Raw genomic sequence first — 16204 nt, 5'->3', positions numbered from 1 at the left:
TTTTATGCTTTACTTTATCTTAAGTTTCTTTTTTTTATTGTTGTTACGTTATTTATGCGCAATATAATGTTTTAAATTTGTTCCTTTCTTAGTTTCTTTAATTTATATTTTTGTTGTTGTTGCAGCACTGATATAAATATCTAAAGTTTCCATTTTTATATATATTAACGACACATATTTCAATTTACATACAGTTTTTAAATAAAAAAAAATTGAGATTTTCATTTTTGTAAGTTATTGATTGGTTGGCAGTTATATTTTTGTGCGAGAAATAAATTGTTAAGTATAACAAACCAGCTACAACGAATCTATGTTTCCATCATTTCATTCATCATTAGACAATACAGTCAAAAAATTCTTCTAAAACAGAGTTTACATAAAATCGTGTATAAAATGAGATTGACGAAATTCCCTCAAAAAAAGTTGAGTTAGTACATATATCGCACTCGGTAGGAGCCTTTGTCGAAAATTTGAATCCCTAAGAATATGCTTCATTTTAGTAATCTTTACAAGAACCTATTGGGCAGGTGGAGTTGTGGATAAATATTTTACCATAAATTTCTGTCAATATTCTGATTCCGTTTATTTTGAAAAAAATTAGAATATTAGAATATTTCCCCGATATAAGTTGGACGCTGTAATCAATCATTATGCTTATTACGAATCGAGGTTGTTTAATACAGTTAAAGTCTACCAAATTTGTATTGACATTTGACTCAGCTGTTTTACTAACTGGTCCACTCACATACCAGCACAATGCTTGTACGTTTTAATAGGGATGTAATAGTCACACGTATGCGTCTGTAAAATGCATGAGTGCAGTAGCTGTTAAAGCAGCTGACGCTAGTTTTTATACAAACTTGGTTGGCTCAAATTTTGACAAAATTCCAATTATTCGAAATCAACTTTCTGAGATTAGAAATTCTAATTTTTCGCAGAGATATAATTTTCGACAATTCAATTCAAAAAAGCGGTCATAAATTTATCGTTAGGCTTATAAGTTTATCGAATTTAACATTTTCAATGAATCGTAGATTAACCATCAAAAAACGGCAAACAAATCGCCATGTGTAATCATTAAATCTATTACTTCTTTTGTTTGAAATGTCGACGAAGACCATATTATTCGGACTTCGTCACTCATTTTCGTCATTGCTGTTAATAGTAGATGATTTTCCATTACTGAAGGATTAAACCCTTGTTGGATACTCATCAAAAAGTGTAACAGAAAATTCGATTCACGCTTGTCATTACAATTAATATTTTGTTAATTAAAGAAACGTAAACAAAGTTTGTGCAGGTTCATAATTATTGTTTTAAGAAAACGCGTTGAACATATAACAAGATTTTAGTTTTAGATTTTTATATGGTTTTGTGAATAAAAAGTTTTCCTTTTGTTTAACTGAGTTTTAATAAATAATTTACAAAAAATATTTCTAATCAGTCTTTATGTACAAAAAATTGTATTGTTATGCTCTTCCATCTATATATCAATACAAAATGGCGTTACGTTTCGCATTTCTTCCCATTTCTCTTCTAATTTTCATTTAAATTCTACCATTCTTTAGTTACTTCTATTTACATTTATCATTCTCTTGACTCTCTTATCGATTCGGGTAACATAATTCGGTATAATATAAAGATATCTTTGTTCCTATTGAGACACGGAATTCCGCGGAATCCATCACTGCTACGATTCTAAGATTCTGCGGTAGTATTTTCTTTTTTTTTGTAAATCGAAAGTTTCTTCTTATATATTTCAGCGCCTAAAATATTGTTTTTATTTGCGAATAATTACTAAATGTAGTTGGCTATCCAGGAGAGGGTGTGGCAATTTTGTAAAAGTTTTTTTTTTGTCAGACTCCCTGTCACATTAGAATTTATTCTCAGACATTTCCCAGAACGTTTGAATGGACATTTACAACTTCATTCTTGAGGAGTCTCTACCAAGGTCTATTCGAAGTGGTGCAAAAGTTGTTTTTCCAGTCATCGCCATCCCATATCCAGATACTTTCAACTGATTCAGAGATTACAAATCTCTACTCCTAATAACAATCCCATCTTGTTACATGTGAACAACATTTCCCATCATTTTGTAGCACTAGTATAGAAAAAAACACCTTGTGTCGAAAAGTAGAAAAGTTCCAGTAAATTACAAAAATCGCGTACTACCGATATCGATTCGAGCAAATATTACGATCTTTATCATCTGCAAATGGTGCTGGATAACTTAAAACCAAATGCCTTCACTAAAGTAGAGATTGATACGTTATCCAATCTGTTTTATTTGTCACAGAGAAAAAAGTATCTTGAAACACCAAGTTTTGAAATGTTGATTTTTTCAGAACTAGTGCGAATTTTCCTTATGTACTCGAGGTTCTGGGGTTCAAATACCGCGAAGGCGGACGAATTTTTATTTCGAGGAATATTTTGAATTATAACTACTTTTGAAAAAAATGCGGAAATGCAATATGTTCCGCACTGGTTCATTAGCTGTGTGGAAGAATCTTATATTTCCACACTCACAATCTAGATCGAATATACATTTCTGCTGGCGATAAAGTTTGGGTCGTGGGTGATTAGGGATATATTGTTACGAATATCACATCCTGAACGTATGTACTGGGCTATGTTGGCATCTATGTACTAATTACTGTATAAGATGATGTATCGGTGTTTAAAGTGAGGAGTCGTTTGGGTAATCAGGAAACATTCCGATAAATCTGAACTGAGTATACATCCACTGGTTGATAATTTAAAAAAAAAAAACTTTTACAAAATGAGCCACACACTTGCTCCGGCGAATCTATTTCATAAAATACCTGCATCATTTTGAGTTATTTTCGGTTGTTGAGTTTCCCAGCTTTTTGAAATGTATCGAATATGTATTGTCAGTTGCTAAATCTTTTAAATATACTTTCATTGAGATTTCAAAAAAGAAATTTATTTCTCATTTTTTAAAATTGTTTTTTTTTGTCGTTTGTTGTTCTTGTGTATATAAAATGATTTGATGCCATGAAAATTTGCATTCTGATAAAAAGAGTTTTCCATTTTATTTATATAATTGTGTAAATTGCATATAAAATTTTATTTTAGATATGAAACATTTTGGTTAATTTTACGTTTTTTTTTGTTATTCTGTTTTTTTATATTTTCTGTATTTAGATATGCACAACTTTCTCCTTTTTAATTTAGATTTTTGTATTTATTGGTTCGGTTGGTCAGATAAACAATTAAAAAAATAATAATAATAACGAACCTCTGATCGTAGGTTATAAATATTCGGAACAAACTCCGAAAAACGTTTTACTGGCTACGTCTCATGGAAGCTTCTTTTCTTTCACTAGCGTTAAATTTAGTTTCCGAAAAGCCTTCGCGACTGAAATATACTACGTAATGGTTTGGAGATATTAATTTTGACTCGTTTGCACCCCTCGTCGTCGGCTCGATCTGAATTGTCAAAATAAGAATCTCCAAACCAGTATGTAATATACTATTTACTCGCTAAGCTCCTGCAAAATAAGTTCTGACGCCGATTTCATATAAGCAACGAAATGGCTCATTTCCCGGGGGTGCAATGAGTAACATACAAAACGTAAAAGTTCTTGTTGTTTCGACTAGTGGATTATACATCCCTGGCATTGGCGTCCAGGCTACAAACCTACCACTAATCAAAACAACAAATTTTGAAGCAGCAAGGACGTAGTCTACTGTATTAAAATACCGAGGAAAAATTCACGCAAGTTTTCCAAACGACGACGAACGAATACTGTAACGTCCTTTGTATTCAAACAACGCTTAACATGTGATATAACAGTTTAAACATACATTGAAAAAACGTAAAAGACCTACCGATGTTATGCATAGGGGATGAGCACAATTTATGTCCGAGACACAAGTGTTACATCTCAAACGCACAATGCACGTTTAAGTCGTAAAATTTTACGTACTGTTTGCAAAATTTACAACTAATGACAACAAGACCGATGGTTGACTCATTCGTACTTTACACGAGTAAAATTTTACGACTGAAACGTACATTGTGCGTAGGAGATGTAATATTTCTGTCTCGCTTATAAATCGTACTCGTTCTATACGTATATCGGAATTTTACATTTTTCCCATGTTAAAACATACAATGTTGAATCAGGGATGCATAATGTGTTGGGGATGTGGCGTCCATCATTTTCCATAGAAAATAACTCAACACAGCCTTGTGTAACGCCACCAATGCATGGTGTTTAACTTTTCCAATTTCACAATGATCCGCCGTCTTGTAAAAAATAATTAAACCAGCAATCGACTAGCGAGTTTGATGACTATACTTCTGCATTCGACGTTTACAATTTCGCTGTGTTCACGAGAATATAGAAAATTTTCTTTAAAGAAAGAATTGATAGCTCCACTATTATAGTGTATAATACACTTATATCAGTCTTTGCAGCTTATTATCATCATCTCGAATATTCCGTTTTGACAACAACATTAAAACGGAAAATGGAAAATCCTTTACAAATAAACCGCACAACACAACAACCGGTTTCCCATTTCCCATACAACTTTATAAGAAAAGACAATTCTAGCTATAGAATACTTTCACGACAACAAGCTTGTCATCTCTGTGAATGGTATAAATTCCATGAATATTATGAACGTGCACTCATCTGCATGGGGTAATTCTGTTTCCGAAGGAATTTTGTGGGACAATGTAAACGGCATTTTAGAATGAATTCTCGGCGTTACAATGGGAATTTTCAAAGTTCAACGGAATCGTTGGAGTTCGATGGAATTATGCCAGAATTGAACGAAGTTGATCAGAGAGATAGCGTGTTCTAAGCGATCAGTGATCGAATCGGTAGTATTGGCGTTTTTCACGATCAAACAGATGTCGCTGCTTTCTACGTATGATTTCTACTTCTTAGCGACGATTTAAAAAAGCTTTTTCTTTTACGTCGATGAGTTGTAAAATTTCTGTTAACTTGCCATCACAACAACACTCCAATCCAATTTTATAGAACTCGAAATGCCTCTCCGCAAAAATTTATTTATTGAAAGGATTGGAAATGTGAAGCGGTATAATGAGTATAACAAAACCATATCACTGACTACCACTGTAGCCACTGTAGTTAAGAAGGGTGATAAAAAGACCGATGGTTTCGAGTAAAAACAAGGTTCATCAACAACGAGCAAAAACTTGTTAATGCTGTCGTCCGAATCATCGTTTTTTCAACACAAGATTTCATACCTCCAATGCCAGGCATGATAATATAAACCAATCCAGCTTGTCGAAATGATGTAATGGATTAACTCTCCGCTAATTTTTGCTAAATTGATTGTGTTGTTGTGCGTGATTTCTACGCCTTGAGAATAGCCCTGGCAGTTGTTTCGAAATTAAATTTTCTTTTTCATCAACTCATTCCAACCGAAACCGTTTGCATTGCAAATGAAGTTTAATTCTTTATGTACAACGGAACATTGATTCAAAATCAAGACAACAAAATTATCATCACATCCAATTCTATATGCTGATGAACAGAAAATAGAAAAGAAAAATTGTATCTACAAACATACCGACCATTGAAATTAATTAATAACACCGCCACCACCGCCATTCACATACATTTCCCGATCATGATCGGAGATCATTGAATAGTTTGCCGAATCACGATCTTCTGGTATGGCCATACCAACCATACTATGACACATCAACGGATCGTGTAACAGTTTGGAGAACGTGTGATGACCAGCTCCCAGCCCCAAAATGCCGTACGGTGATTCGGCATTCTTAACGTGCGGCATTCGTCGCAAGAAATTCTGACTCGTAACATTCGAATAGCGCAGTCCGTTCGGCAGTGTCGTGTGCATTTGTGGACGTTGAATGCTGTTCGGTGCAAAGATTTGCGATCGGTATTGCTGCTGATGGCAACCGACGGGTAAAGGCATTGTGCTGCAATGATTTATGTAATCATTTCGTATATCTACTGGACCACGGGATAACGGTAGCGTTGCACTCGATTTCCCATCTTGATTGTTGAAACTGGACATCTTCATGTTTGTCGACCGACCGAAGGGTTCTTCCTGGATGACCGGTTGCGGTGGTTTGACAATCGCTTTCGCTGGCCGTGGACGGATGACAGCAACTTCATCACGTTCTTCGCCGGAATGGACGCCACTGGATCCACTGGATGTGCCAGAAGATGTTTCCGATGGTGCTCGATCAGGTGGCGATGTTGAACTTTCGGTGGATGTGGTGTCGGATCGTGGGGTTAGTAAAGAATCAGTTGGAACACCTGAGTCAGCACGACGTAAACAACGTGGAGTTGAAGTGAGAATCTGCAAGCGAATATTTTACCGTAATGAAATGTATGCGGAAATGTTCACAACGGCAGGGAAAACGTCTTTCGACCAAATAGAGGAAAACTAAATATTGAAAACCATACTCACATGTGCTTCATTTGTATGCACAGTGACCGTAACTGGTGCCAATGGGCTAATCATTTGCTCGCCAATAAACGGTTCTGCTGTCGGTATATGTGGTGGCTCCAAATCGCGAGTTGAAGCATATGTGACACTGTCGTCTCGCACCGATTCCAACAATTTGCCCTCTTCGGACGTATCATCGGCCATGTCACAATGTGCTCCCAGATCGCTGAGATGCAGCAAATCACCACCCGGTCCTCTTAATGTTGCATAGTCTCCGTCATCTGCCTCCCCGTTCGGAGGAGAGGACAAACATAGCGAGGTTCTGCAGGTCGCACGGCTAAAGGAAATTTTAGTAAAATTTTAGTGTTTAAACGGATAGAATGGATCTGGTTGACACCTGAAAAAGCTTTCAATGGAATGAAAAGTTGTGGTCGGTTCGACGTTTTGATGTCTTCATTACATTCTATGAACGATTTAAAAACAGTCAAAGATTCAATGAAAAATGTAGCGAGAACAACCAAACAATTCGACCATAAAATTTCATCCTTAAAAACCGACGATTTTTTGTAACTTTTGAGTAAATTCGTGAAAAGTTCGACCAATCGAAAGACTTTCAATATCTACGGCTCTTTTAAAAGCTCGGACTTTCGTGTGCCAGATGTAGTTTTCTCTCTAGACAGTGTCGAGTAGACATGTTTGATATGCCTGTGAAAGTCATTGAAACCTCGAAAATCGTTTTTTGTCGAACAACTCTTGAATGAAGTAGCCGATCGTACTGAAAATTGATGTTTGCGAACTTTTAAAACTTATTAATTTTGATAATTCTTAAGGAAACCAAATTGAAATGACAATAACGTGAAAATATTGCAATTTTCAAAAAATCAGGAACAAAATTACCAGTGATGTTCCGGAAAAGTAATGGTGTACTAGTACTAGCTCTTCATTTTTATTCAAGTTCAATCCTAAGTTTCTAATCTTCAATGACACGTCACGATCGCAACTATTTACAAACAACCTTTAGCCTTTTTTGTCTTTGTCATTCTTTGTCAGTAAAGTCATGAAACTCGAGCGAAGAGAAACTTCAACAGTTTTGCTAAGCCTTCAAATCAAATAGCTTGAAACATTGTTCTGAGTCGAAATTATTACTTTCAGATTCCCCATTTTCTAATTTTTTGATAGCATTTTCAAATTTAGCGATAGCTGCTGGCCTATGTGGCCAAATTATGTGGCGCTCAAATTCAAAATCCAATGAAAATCCTTGAAAAGAGACTGAACCATTCAGACTGAACATACATTTTAAACTTTTTGATAGGTTTTCTGAAAAACTTAAAGGTTTTCAAGATTACTAAAAATGTTAGAACTCGTGTTACGCTCGCGTAGCGTGACTTTTAACAACGCACTTCAAGCAACTCTATTTGGCATCTGTCATTCATAGCACTTTTTCTTGAAGTGCGTTGCTTTTATACAAAAATGTTGAGTTAAGTCACATTTGATTCGTTCAGATCGTTTTATCTTACGTATCCTTGAACGATGAGATAGAGGATTCATCAAAAAATGAGCTACCAATGAAGCGCTTTTACACCACACCAAAATACTTTTCCGGGAAAATCGCAGCCGATTTTTGAAAACAATTATTTATGCCACTCAGCATCACAATATGGAAAATTTGCAAACTTTAGATGCCTCTGTGGCATAAAATGTTGTATGAGTCTCGGTGCAAAGTACTTTGTTATGGTAGTGTCATTCGCTTCGCTCGTTTCATAACATCACATCTAGTGACAAAAACTATCACTTTTCTCATTTAGTTGCATAAATCACCTTTTTAGACACAAGATGTGTACCTTCACATTCAGTCTGCTGGCTCGAGAGGTAATCTAACCATCTAGTGCCTAAAAAATCATTTATCACTCGGTGGCATAAATAATCAGAATCTTTGAAATAGTTGACGGCATTCGCAAAGCGTTAAAGATGTTCGGGTATTTACGTCAAAAAAAGACTAAAGTTCATGAAATTTGAAGTCATTTTATCATAAAGTTCAGTGTGAGCACCATTTCTTAGTAACACTTAAAATCGACGATTTATTTTTTGATTAAACACGGCCTTTAACCACAACAAAATTGCCTAAAGCGAAGACTAGTATCACATCATCTGTATGATACAGACTGTATCAGCAAAGTCCAAGCTTTTAAAAGGGTCATCGATATTTGAAATCGGAGACCTCATAAATTTGGTCTCCATCGTAGCTGGTCGAAATTTTCGCGAAATTACTCTTAATCGTTGGATCGTTAATCGACGATTTTTTTACATTTTCAAATTTAACATAAACAAGGCAAAACAGTTGACAAGCGTAGCTAAAACAAATTATAAAAGGAACACACACACACAACAATGTATAGTACGATGGTGCAGAGTAAATTTTGTTGCTTTAATTAAAAGAAAATGGAAAAATTGACGAAATATTTTCAAATTAAAATACAAAAAAAATCGTGTTCTACTACTTTCGTGTCTACACAACAGATGATAAAAACAGATATTCTATTTTCCACGAAATGAAACAACAACACAAAAGTAAACAACAACAACCAAAAAATGTGAAATTAATTCTCGTATCGACCAGTGATGATGAAGATAAACAAAAAAGGGAAATTTCTCAACAAACAAACGAAATTATCTAAAAAAAAAAATTTGTATCAAATTCGTGCTCTGATCATCATCATTTTCAGTTAAACATTTATTTTGGTTACCGCTTGCCATCATGTTCGGCCAAATTATCATCCGACGATAACGTACTGGGTATTTCATTAAATGTTACTTTCAACTTCGGCGAACTTGGCGCTAATTTCGGCCAATAAATCGTATCTTCACCGCCTTCCGTTTGATTCAAACGCCCATTTACTCGTGACACCAACAACGGTTGCTTAACCGATGCATTGCTGATCTGCAACGGAGGCAACTTGAACGCCCAACGTCTCTTTGCGGTCAATCCTAACCATAGGACGATCCACAAGAACAGATGAGTTACCGACGCAAGCACTGAAGGAATTCGATTTATATTACTACTACTGACTCCTTTGGACATTTTGTTCTCTTAAATTTTACCTGATGCCAGTACTGCTGCGTCTAGACTTCCACGGTAGGTGGCACTTAAGTCATGCATCAGCGGAGCTTTTACAACAGCCAAAGCTAAGATGAAACATAATGATGCGCAGTGTGCGAAATAGGCCCAGGTATCACCGCTTTTTGTTGAAATTATTTGGCGATCTCTGATCCGGGCTGATAGTCGTCCGTGGCCGTACAAATAAATTATAAGAGACGACGAAATCACCAGAATGGTGGACAATATGAATAGTGAGATGGTAACAACTGCATTAAGTAGTAGAGCTGGCGCCTGAAAATCGTCATGCATAGATTTTGCGGTTAATTTTCGGTTTCATATTTTGTGGATTGTATTGATGGGATGGTCTTAGATTTCGATTTTGGACGTTCCACTCGAACGGCAATGGGTTTTCATTATTCTGACTGTTGTTGGGAGTATATGTAATCCTCAACTTTTCGTCTTTGGAACATTTCTCTGATTATTCAAAATGTCGACAGCTTAAGATTGAAGTGTTGATTTCGAAGGGCAAACCCCTGTGTACCATCCAGTCGATGGAATTTCGAAATTTTAATGGATTTTATTAACGTAGATGCTATTGGCAGGCCATTTCACCTGCACATAGTCTTTGTAAAAGGAAAAATGCTATTGGCAGGCGCCTGCCAATAGCCTCCGTAAAAGGAAAAACATTATTCGCAGGCAAGTTCAAAAGCAATAGCATCTTTAATAATAATTCGGCTATTGACAGGCGCCTGCGAATAGTCACTACGTTTTATTTACAGTCGGAGAATAGTGACCTAGGTTTTCATTTGTGGAATATTTGGATACAAATGTAAACCACAACATGTCCCAAATCAGAAAACACGACGAAATCCATTTTTCATCGGAGCGGAGTGGATAACCTTATTCTCTCCACTCGAATGCGGTGAGAAGATGACGTTTTGTTATTGATTCGTCTCAGTGCCTATATTCGCGAAACTATTTTCACGAATTTTCTCAAATTTTCACTAATTTCTCAAATTTTCGTGAATTTTCGAAAAACGTTTTTTGTGAAAATTTGAGAAAATCGCGAAAATTTGAGAACTTAGTGAAAATTTGAGAAAATTCGTGAAAATATTTTCGCGAATATAGGCACTGATTCGTCTGATGACAATTTTTCGATTTTAGAATTCAGTGGAATTGGAGGATTTGAATCGACGCGTGGATACATGTTTTTGGAAGTGGTTTGCCCCTCGAGTTCGTTGCATATCAAAATTACTGGCAACCACCGACAATAAAGACTAATGTGAGCTTTACTTCACGATATGAGAACATTTTCGAGTGAAATTTCATCATGAATTCGCTTCAGCCGATCCACACAAACCAATCAAAACTGTTTACACGTCTTTAGATGGTTTTACCACTACCACACGCACGTGCGTGTAGCAGCTTCAACCCTACAAACAGGTATATACAGTTTTGATTGTATGTGTGAATCAGCTGAAAAACAGTTAAAGCAAATTCATGCTGAAGTTTCACTCCCTCTGACTGTACGCTTTTTATTCGTTCTTATATGGTTTCACTAAAATTTTCTAATAACAAATGTGTCGATGTGGCTGGAGTAGAAAGACAAGTCTTAACATCTTTAGCGAGAATTTCTTTAACGAGCGACCTCTTTCCGACCGAACTCTCAGTTCAATTTTAATTTACAGAGCGTGTACACACCTAGACGTGTGAGTGGTAAAGAGAGGAAAGTGTGTCACACTTCAATCGTTTTTTTTTTGTTATATTTGGTGATTAGTATTGTTAATCCCTCTCGTTGTTTTTGGTAGACAATGGAATTATTTTCAATCAATCAAGTGAATCACAGAACATTTTAATACGAAAAATCCTTTGATAATACAGCCTATCCGGCTATACACACAGCGATCGGCTTTATACTTTTTTAATTATGAAATATATCTGTTAAACTGTATGACAACGACGATACATTAATCCGATTTAACATTCATCCAGATTCCGACGTGTTTTCAAACGAATTTATTTTGTTCAATTTGTTCCATTTTTAATGAAAACGACGGTATCCACTTCATGGAATTAAAAACACATTTTTTTGAGACTTTAAATGGAATCAGAAATTAGATTATGGAAATGGAAACAAATACAAAGGGGAAAAAATGGAAATGATGGATTCCCTATTATATCAGATGTATGCAATGCGAAATGTTGGTCTACATGACCGAAAATGGCATTTCAACAGACTCGAATTTTAGCAATCGATTCGGGAAACAACAGCTTTCGTGTTGATGTATGAATATTTAACCAATATGAACCACGAGAGCTTTTAAATCCGATCAAAAGCAACCCACAACCCCTCTATTATCGTGAAACTAATTTTCCGTTAATTACCTGCAACGGAAGTGGTGCTCCAACAATTTGCAATTTATAAAGTACCGATCCGCCAGCAAATCCCAACAGTATGTCGATAGCATTAATAACCATTTGCAGACTGAAAACCAACGAAAATGCTTTCGATGTGCCCCAAAATACGGCTGGATATCGGGCCGACCATACCATAAGTGAAATGATTAAATTTAAAAACTCCAGACTGGGCAGTCGAGACCACGCATTCATATCTGGTTCTTTGGTAATGCCGAAAAACCGCTGTAAACGACCGCCGATGCCACTGAGCTCAATCGGCGAAATTGTTACATTCACCGGAACACTACCGATTAGCGCTGCTGGTTCAATGACAACCGTATTACCGTCATCTTTCGACATGAATGTCTCACTACTTCCGCTCGCATCAAAATCAAATTCCTGCTGTTCGCTTTCCGCAAATCGTTTGATCTTTTTCGCCCCCTGGCCGTTTTTCGTATGACTCGGTTTGATTTCAATGATTTTTGAATCGGTTGAATGTGGGGTCGATGGTATTATCCGCTCGGTTGGTTTTTCTGGCTTGACGATAACAATGTCACTGTCCTTGCTTGTTACCTTTTTGCCATTCGTGACATCTGGTTTCTGTGACCTATAGTCATACTCATCGATTTCGGGTACACCAACCGATTTACCTTGACTGGTGATGGGTGCAATTTTTTTCGCATTTTTACTCACTTCAAATACCGTCGATACCTCAAAGTCATTGATTTTCTCGAAATCTATTCGATTGGGCTTTATTTCCAATTTTTCATTGACATCCTCAACTGTGACTGCAACGGCACCATTACTGCCATTCACATTGCTCATTCCAGCACTTCCACCACCACCACTTTTACGACTGTTCTTTCTCCGTTGTTGTTGTTCACTACCATTCTCGCCCGATTTTACCACCTCGTCCAATGTGTCTTTGTGCGATTTATGTGTGCTTTCATGTTTTCCGGCATGTTTTTTACTATTGCCACCCTTGCCATTGTTCGAATGACGATTACCTCCGCCAGTTTTTGTGGGGCGTTCAGATTTTTTATTGTGATTTTCGTTAACGTGAAAAGTTGTTTGTTTGTCGGGCGGTGGTGTATTTGCATTATTCAATGACGAATGAAACGTTTCCATTGTCGTCGGTAATTCCATTTCTACGAGTCTTTCGTGTGTGTCAAACAAATCGTCGTCGTCAAAGTCAGGACGAAATTTCTCGATTAAATGAGTTTTTTCGTAAAGAATGGCATTGTCGGGATGTTGTACTCGATTGGAATCCGTGTCTGATATGTTTTGATATGGTGATGTCATGAAGGATAATATGACTAAACGGTCTTTGTGTGTCACCATGAAATCCAATTCCGTTCGCCAGATGTTTTCTGTAAAAATGGAAACGAATTCGTTTAGTAAGAATTTGCCGTTGATTTGGATAAAATTTCAAGTGGTTGGATCAATCCAAGTAGTAGATAGCATCGGATGCTGCGAAAGTAATTCATTCCATGAAGTAACAATTTTATGATAAAGGGAATCTCACGAGAGTGTTGTATGAGCAACAAGCTGTCTTTTCGACAAGTGTGGAGTTTGTATATCTGAGCCGACAACGAGGTATACTACTACACTTGCCGAAAAACCCTTACCGAAGCAACTCGCTCAAAATCACACGAATGAGTCTGCTGGTACCAGAAGGCTGTTTCCGAATCAATAAATTACGAAGCAGCACCCATGCAAAAGTTGATTATCACAAAGGAATTCATGTAAAATTAACCGAAAGTATTCTTCGTGTAATGAACCATTTTAGCGGGAGGCAAACTGCTTTGTAATGGTCAACTTTCGCATGGGACCGGCAATAAATTTTTGTGTTCATTACAAGGAATAAAGGATTTAAAGGGATTCGGACTAATGATTTTGAAGCCCACCAAATTCATGTTTCAGTGTAAGTTAAAGTAATTATTGCTTTTAAGGAAGAAAAACACAAAACTTTTCCGCTCTTAAAAGATAAAGTGATTAATCCACAAATGAACAGAACGTGACGACCGCTTATAAAGAATCCAATTTACAGACGAATACCTCTAACTACGAATCCGGCGTCTGTTTGGCTTGTATATCTGCTAAGGTTCGCATTTTTATTTAAGTTGTATTGTCAATCTCTACGAATGTATCCCCTAATAATAAGCATGCCTCAGGGCAACATTAAAATCGACTCGTTCATTCGTCCATAAAATTATTATTGTTGGGGATTGACACGCAACTGTCCCTTCCATACCGAACGGAAAAACTTTCTGGCTTCCATTTCAATTCAGGACGAGAAAATCGATTTTTTTTTTCGTTAGAATAACAACAAAACCCAATAAAACGTTCCCCCAAACACCCATCAACGCCAAAAACCTATTAAATCCTACTTCTTCAATTGATGGGATATGGCATCCAATTTATCGTTTACCTGGACTCCATGTGTTTAAGATTGGTCGGATAATACCGAATGTAAGGGGTTGACGAACGCATAAACAAAACGCACGTATCGTCGCTCCCCCCGTTTCTTTTTGACAATTCTCCCAAATAGTTTAAAGCTTGACATCGTTTGGAGTATGATAAAATGCGAAAACAAACATAAATCTTTCGGTTATATAGCTTCCGATTTCCATTTCTACCGTGAGTAGGATATATACACCTCAGCCATGAGTGGAGTGGTTGGAAATATGTAGAGTGTATTGTGCTCGAATGTATGTTACACTTTAGTTACACAGAGAAGGTATTAAGTGGTGAAATGATAAGGTGCGATTTTGAGGATATTATTTCAGGTACAGACTTCCTTTCCGTCAGATGTTAATATCGTTAAAGGAAAATGTACACACCTTTGGGTATGCTATTTCCACGTAGCAAAAAAATGCCATAAAAGTGTTGAGTTACCTGTCGGATTCGTATTATATGCTCTGTGTGTATTTGAAATTCATTTTTAAAATGTATTTAGTTTGTGTGTACCACTTTCCAAAAGAAAAGAAAACCTATCCAGACGCAACGAAATGGAATCCCCATCCGAAACGTTGTTAACAATACACCAAAAGCGATATGTATATGTGAGTGTTGTGTGTACTATTGAAAGTATAATTCACTAGCGAAGTATGCACGATTCACATAACACATATTGTACAGTTGAGTAAACTAAAATCCCTTCGGGAAATTGAGTTACATTACCCTCAAAGACCCAAAATACACAAAATACACAAAATGGCATACACATATATATATAAAACCTTTATAATGAAGCTTTTACCTTCTTTCGCGGTAGATGCACATATTACCTAACAATATTACAGATTAGATTGTTGAAAAAGGAATTTTCTCATCTTTTTTTCTGCTTCCTTTCTACGTAAAGAAGTTTGGAACGACAATGTCTGATATGATATGATAGCGAATTGCCTGTAATGATACGATGGATTCCATCGGGGGATATTATTTGTTTTCATTTTTTTTTTTGAGTTTTCGTATGGTATTAACTTGCAAATTCATTGATTTTCTAAGCCAGTAAAGTTTTGGAACAGCAAAAAAAATGACAAATAGGGCAGCACGGGAAATATAAAAGCGAAAAAGCAATTTGGATTATGTCAATAAAGCTAATGAGATCGTAGTTCGTGCTGTATGGAATGATTGAGATAACACCTCCTGCCTGAGTACGGTGTGTAACTATGTTCTAGGCTGTTGTCGATCTTTGTCTATGATGAAAAGTCACATTCTTAGAGGTTCCACAAGTTTTCTCAATGCTGAAATCTTAATGACATAAAATGAGTGTTAAGACGTCTCGACACAATGGTCTCTGATGGACCTGTTGTGCAATATTTAGATTACGTACTTGTTTTGACGAGTGTGGCGTCATTAAAAATCGCGAAACCAGTACGTAATATTGACTAGTGTAAATCTCCGGAAACGAGTTCCGGTACTGACATTGACGGAAAACCAGTAAAGGAATGTCAGAGTTTGAGTCTAATCTAAGGACGTTTTTCAAACATTTTTCTATTTTCTTGATTTTCTCGATTTCAAAAAATTTCTTGAAAGTCCGAAAAATTCGGGAAAATACGAGGAAATCAAGAAAACAATTCTCAAAGGGAAGCACTGCCAAGCACCCTACTATAATTCGATATAAAAATATTCGACGGTGATAATATACTTTCGAGACACGATTTACTTGCTTAGCTTCCCCTTCGATGATTTTTAAAAGAATGCTTATCTACCACGTACTCCTATCTTACCACGTATACCTACTTTCATTTCATGTATTATCAAATTTTGCACATACACACA

The 16204-nt window shown here is 36.3% G+C and overlaps 1 protein-coding gene across 1 annotated transcript in view; it reads right to left on the bottom strand.

Annotated features, from left to right (window-relative positions):
* Positions 1–1731: 1731 nt before the first annotated feature.
* Positions 1732–16204, bottom strand: part of LOC119076812 (protein tincar) — a 71234-nt gene continuing 56761 nt past the window's right edge. The window contains exons 7-11 of the mRNA XM_037183799.1: positions 11906–13287; positions 9523–9811; positions 9168–9456; positions 6445–6760; positions 1732–6333 (exon numbers count right to left, since the gene is read on the bottom strand). Of these exons, the coding sequence (XP_037039694.1) occupies positions 5584–6333; positions 6445–6760; positions 9168–9456; positions 9523–9811; positions 11906–13287 (3026 nt within the window). The 3' untranslated portion in view covers positions 1732–5583. The remainder of the gene's footprint in view (positions 6334–6444; positions 6761–9167; positions 9457–9522; positions 9812–11905; positions 13288–16204) is intronic.

This window comes from Bradysia coprophila, unplaced genomic scaffold (genome assembly GCF_014529535.1).
Source record: "Bradysia coprophila strain Holo2 unplaced genomic scaffold, BU_Bcop_v1 contig_232, whole genome shotgun sequence".
In the NCBI taxonomy this organism is placed as follows: Eukaryota; Metazoa; Arthropoda; class Insecta; order Diptera; family Sciaridae; genus Bradysia; species Bradysia coprophila.
The sequence above is the reverse complement of the archived record's forward strand: the minus strand, read 5'-3'. Positions and strand labels throughout refer to the sequence as shown.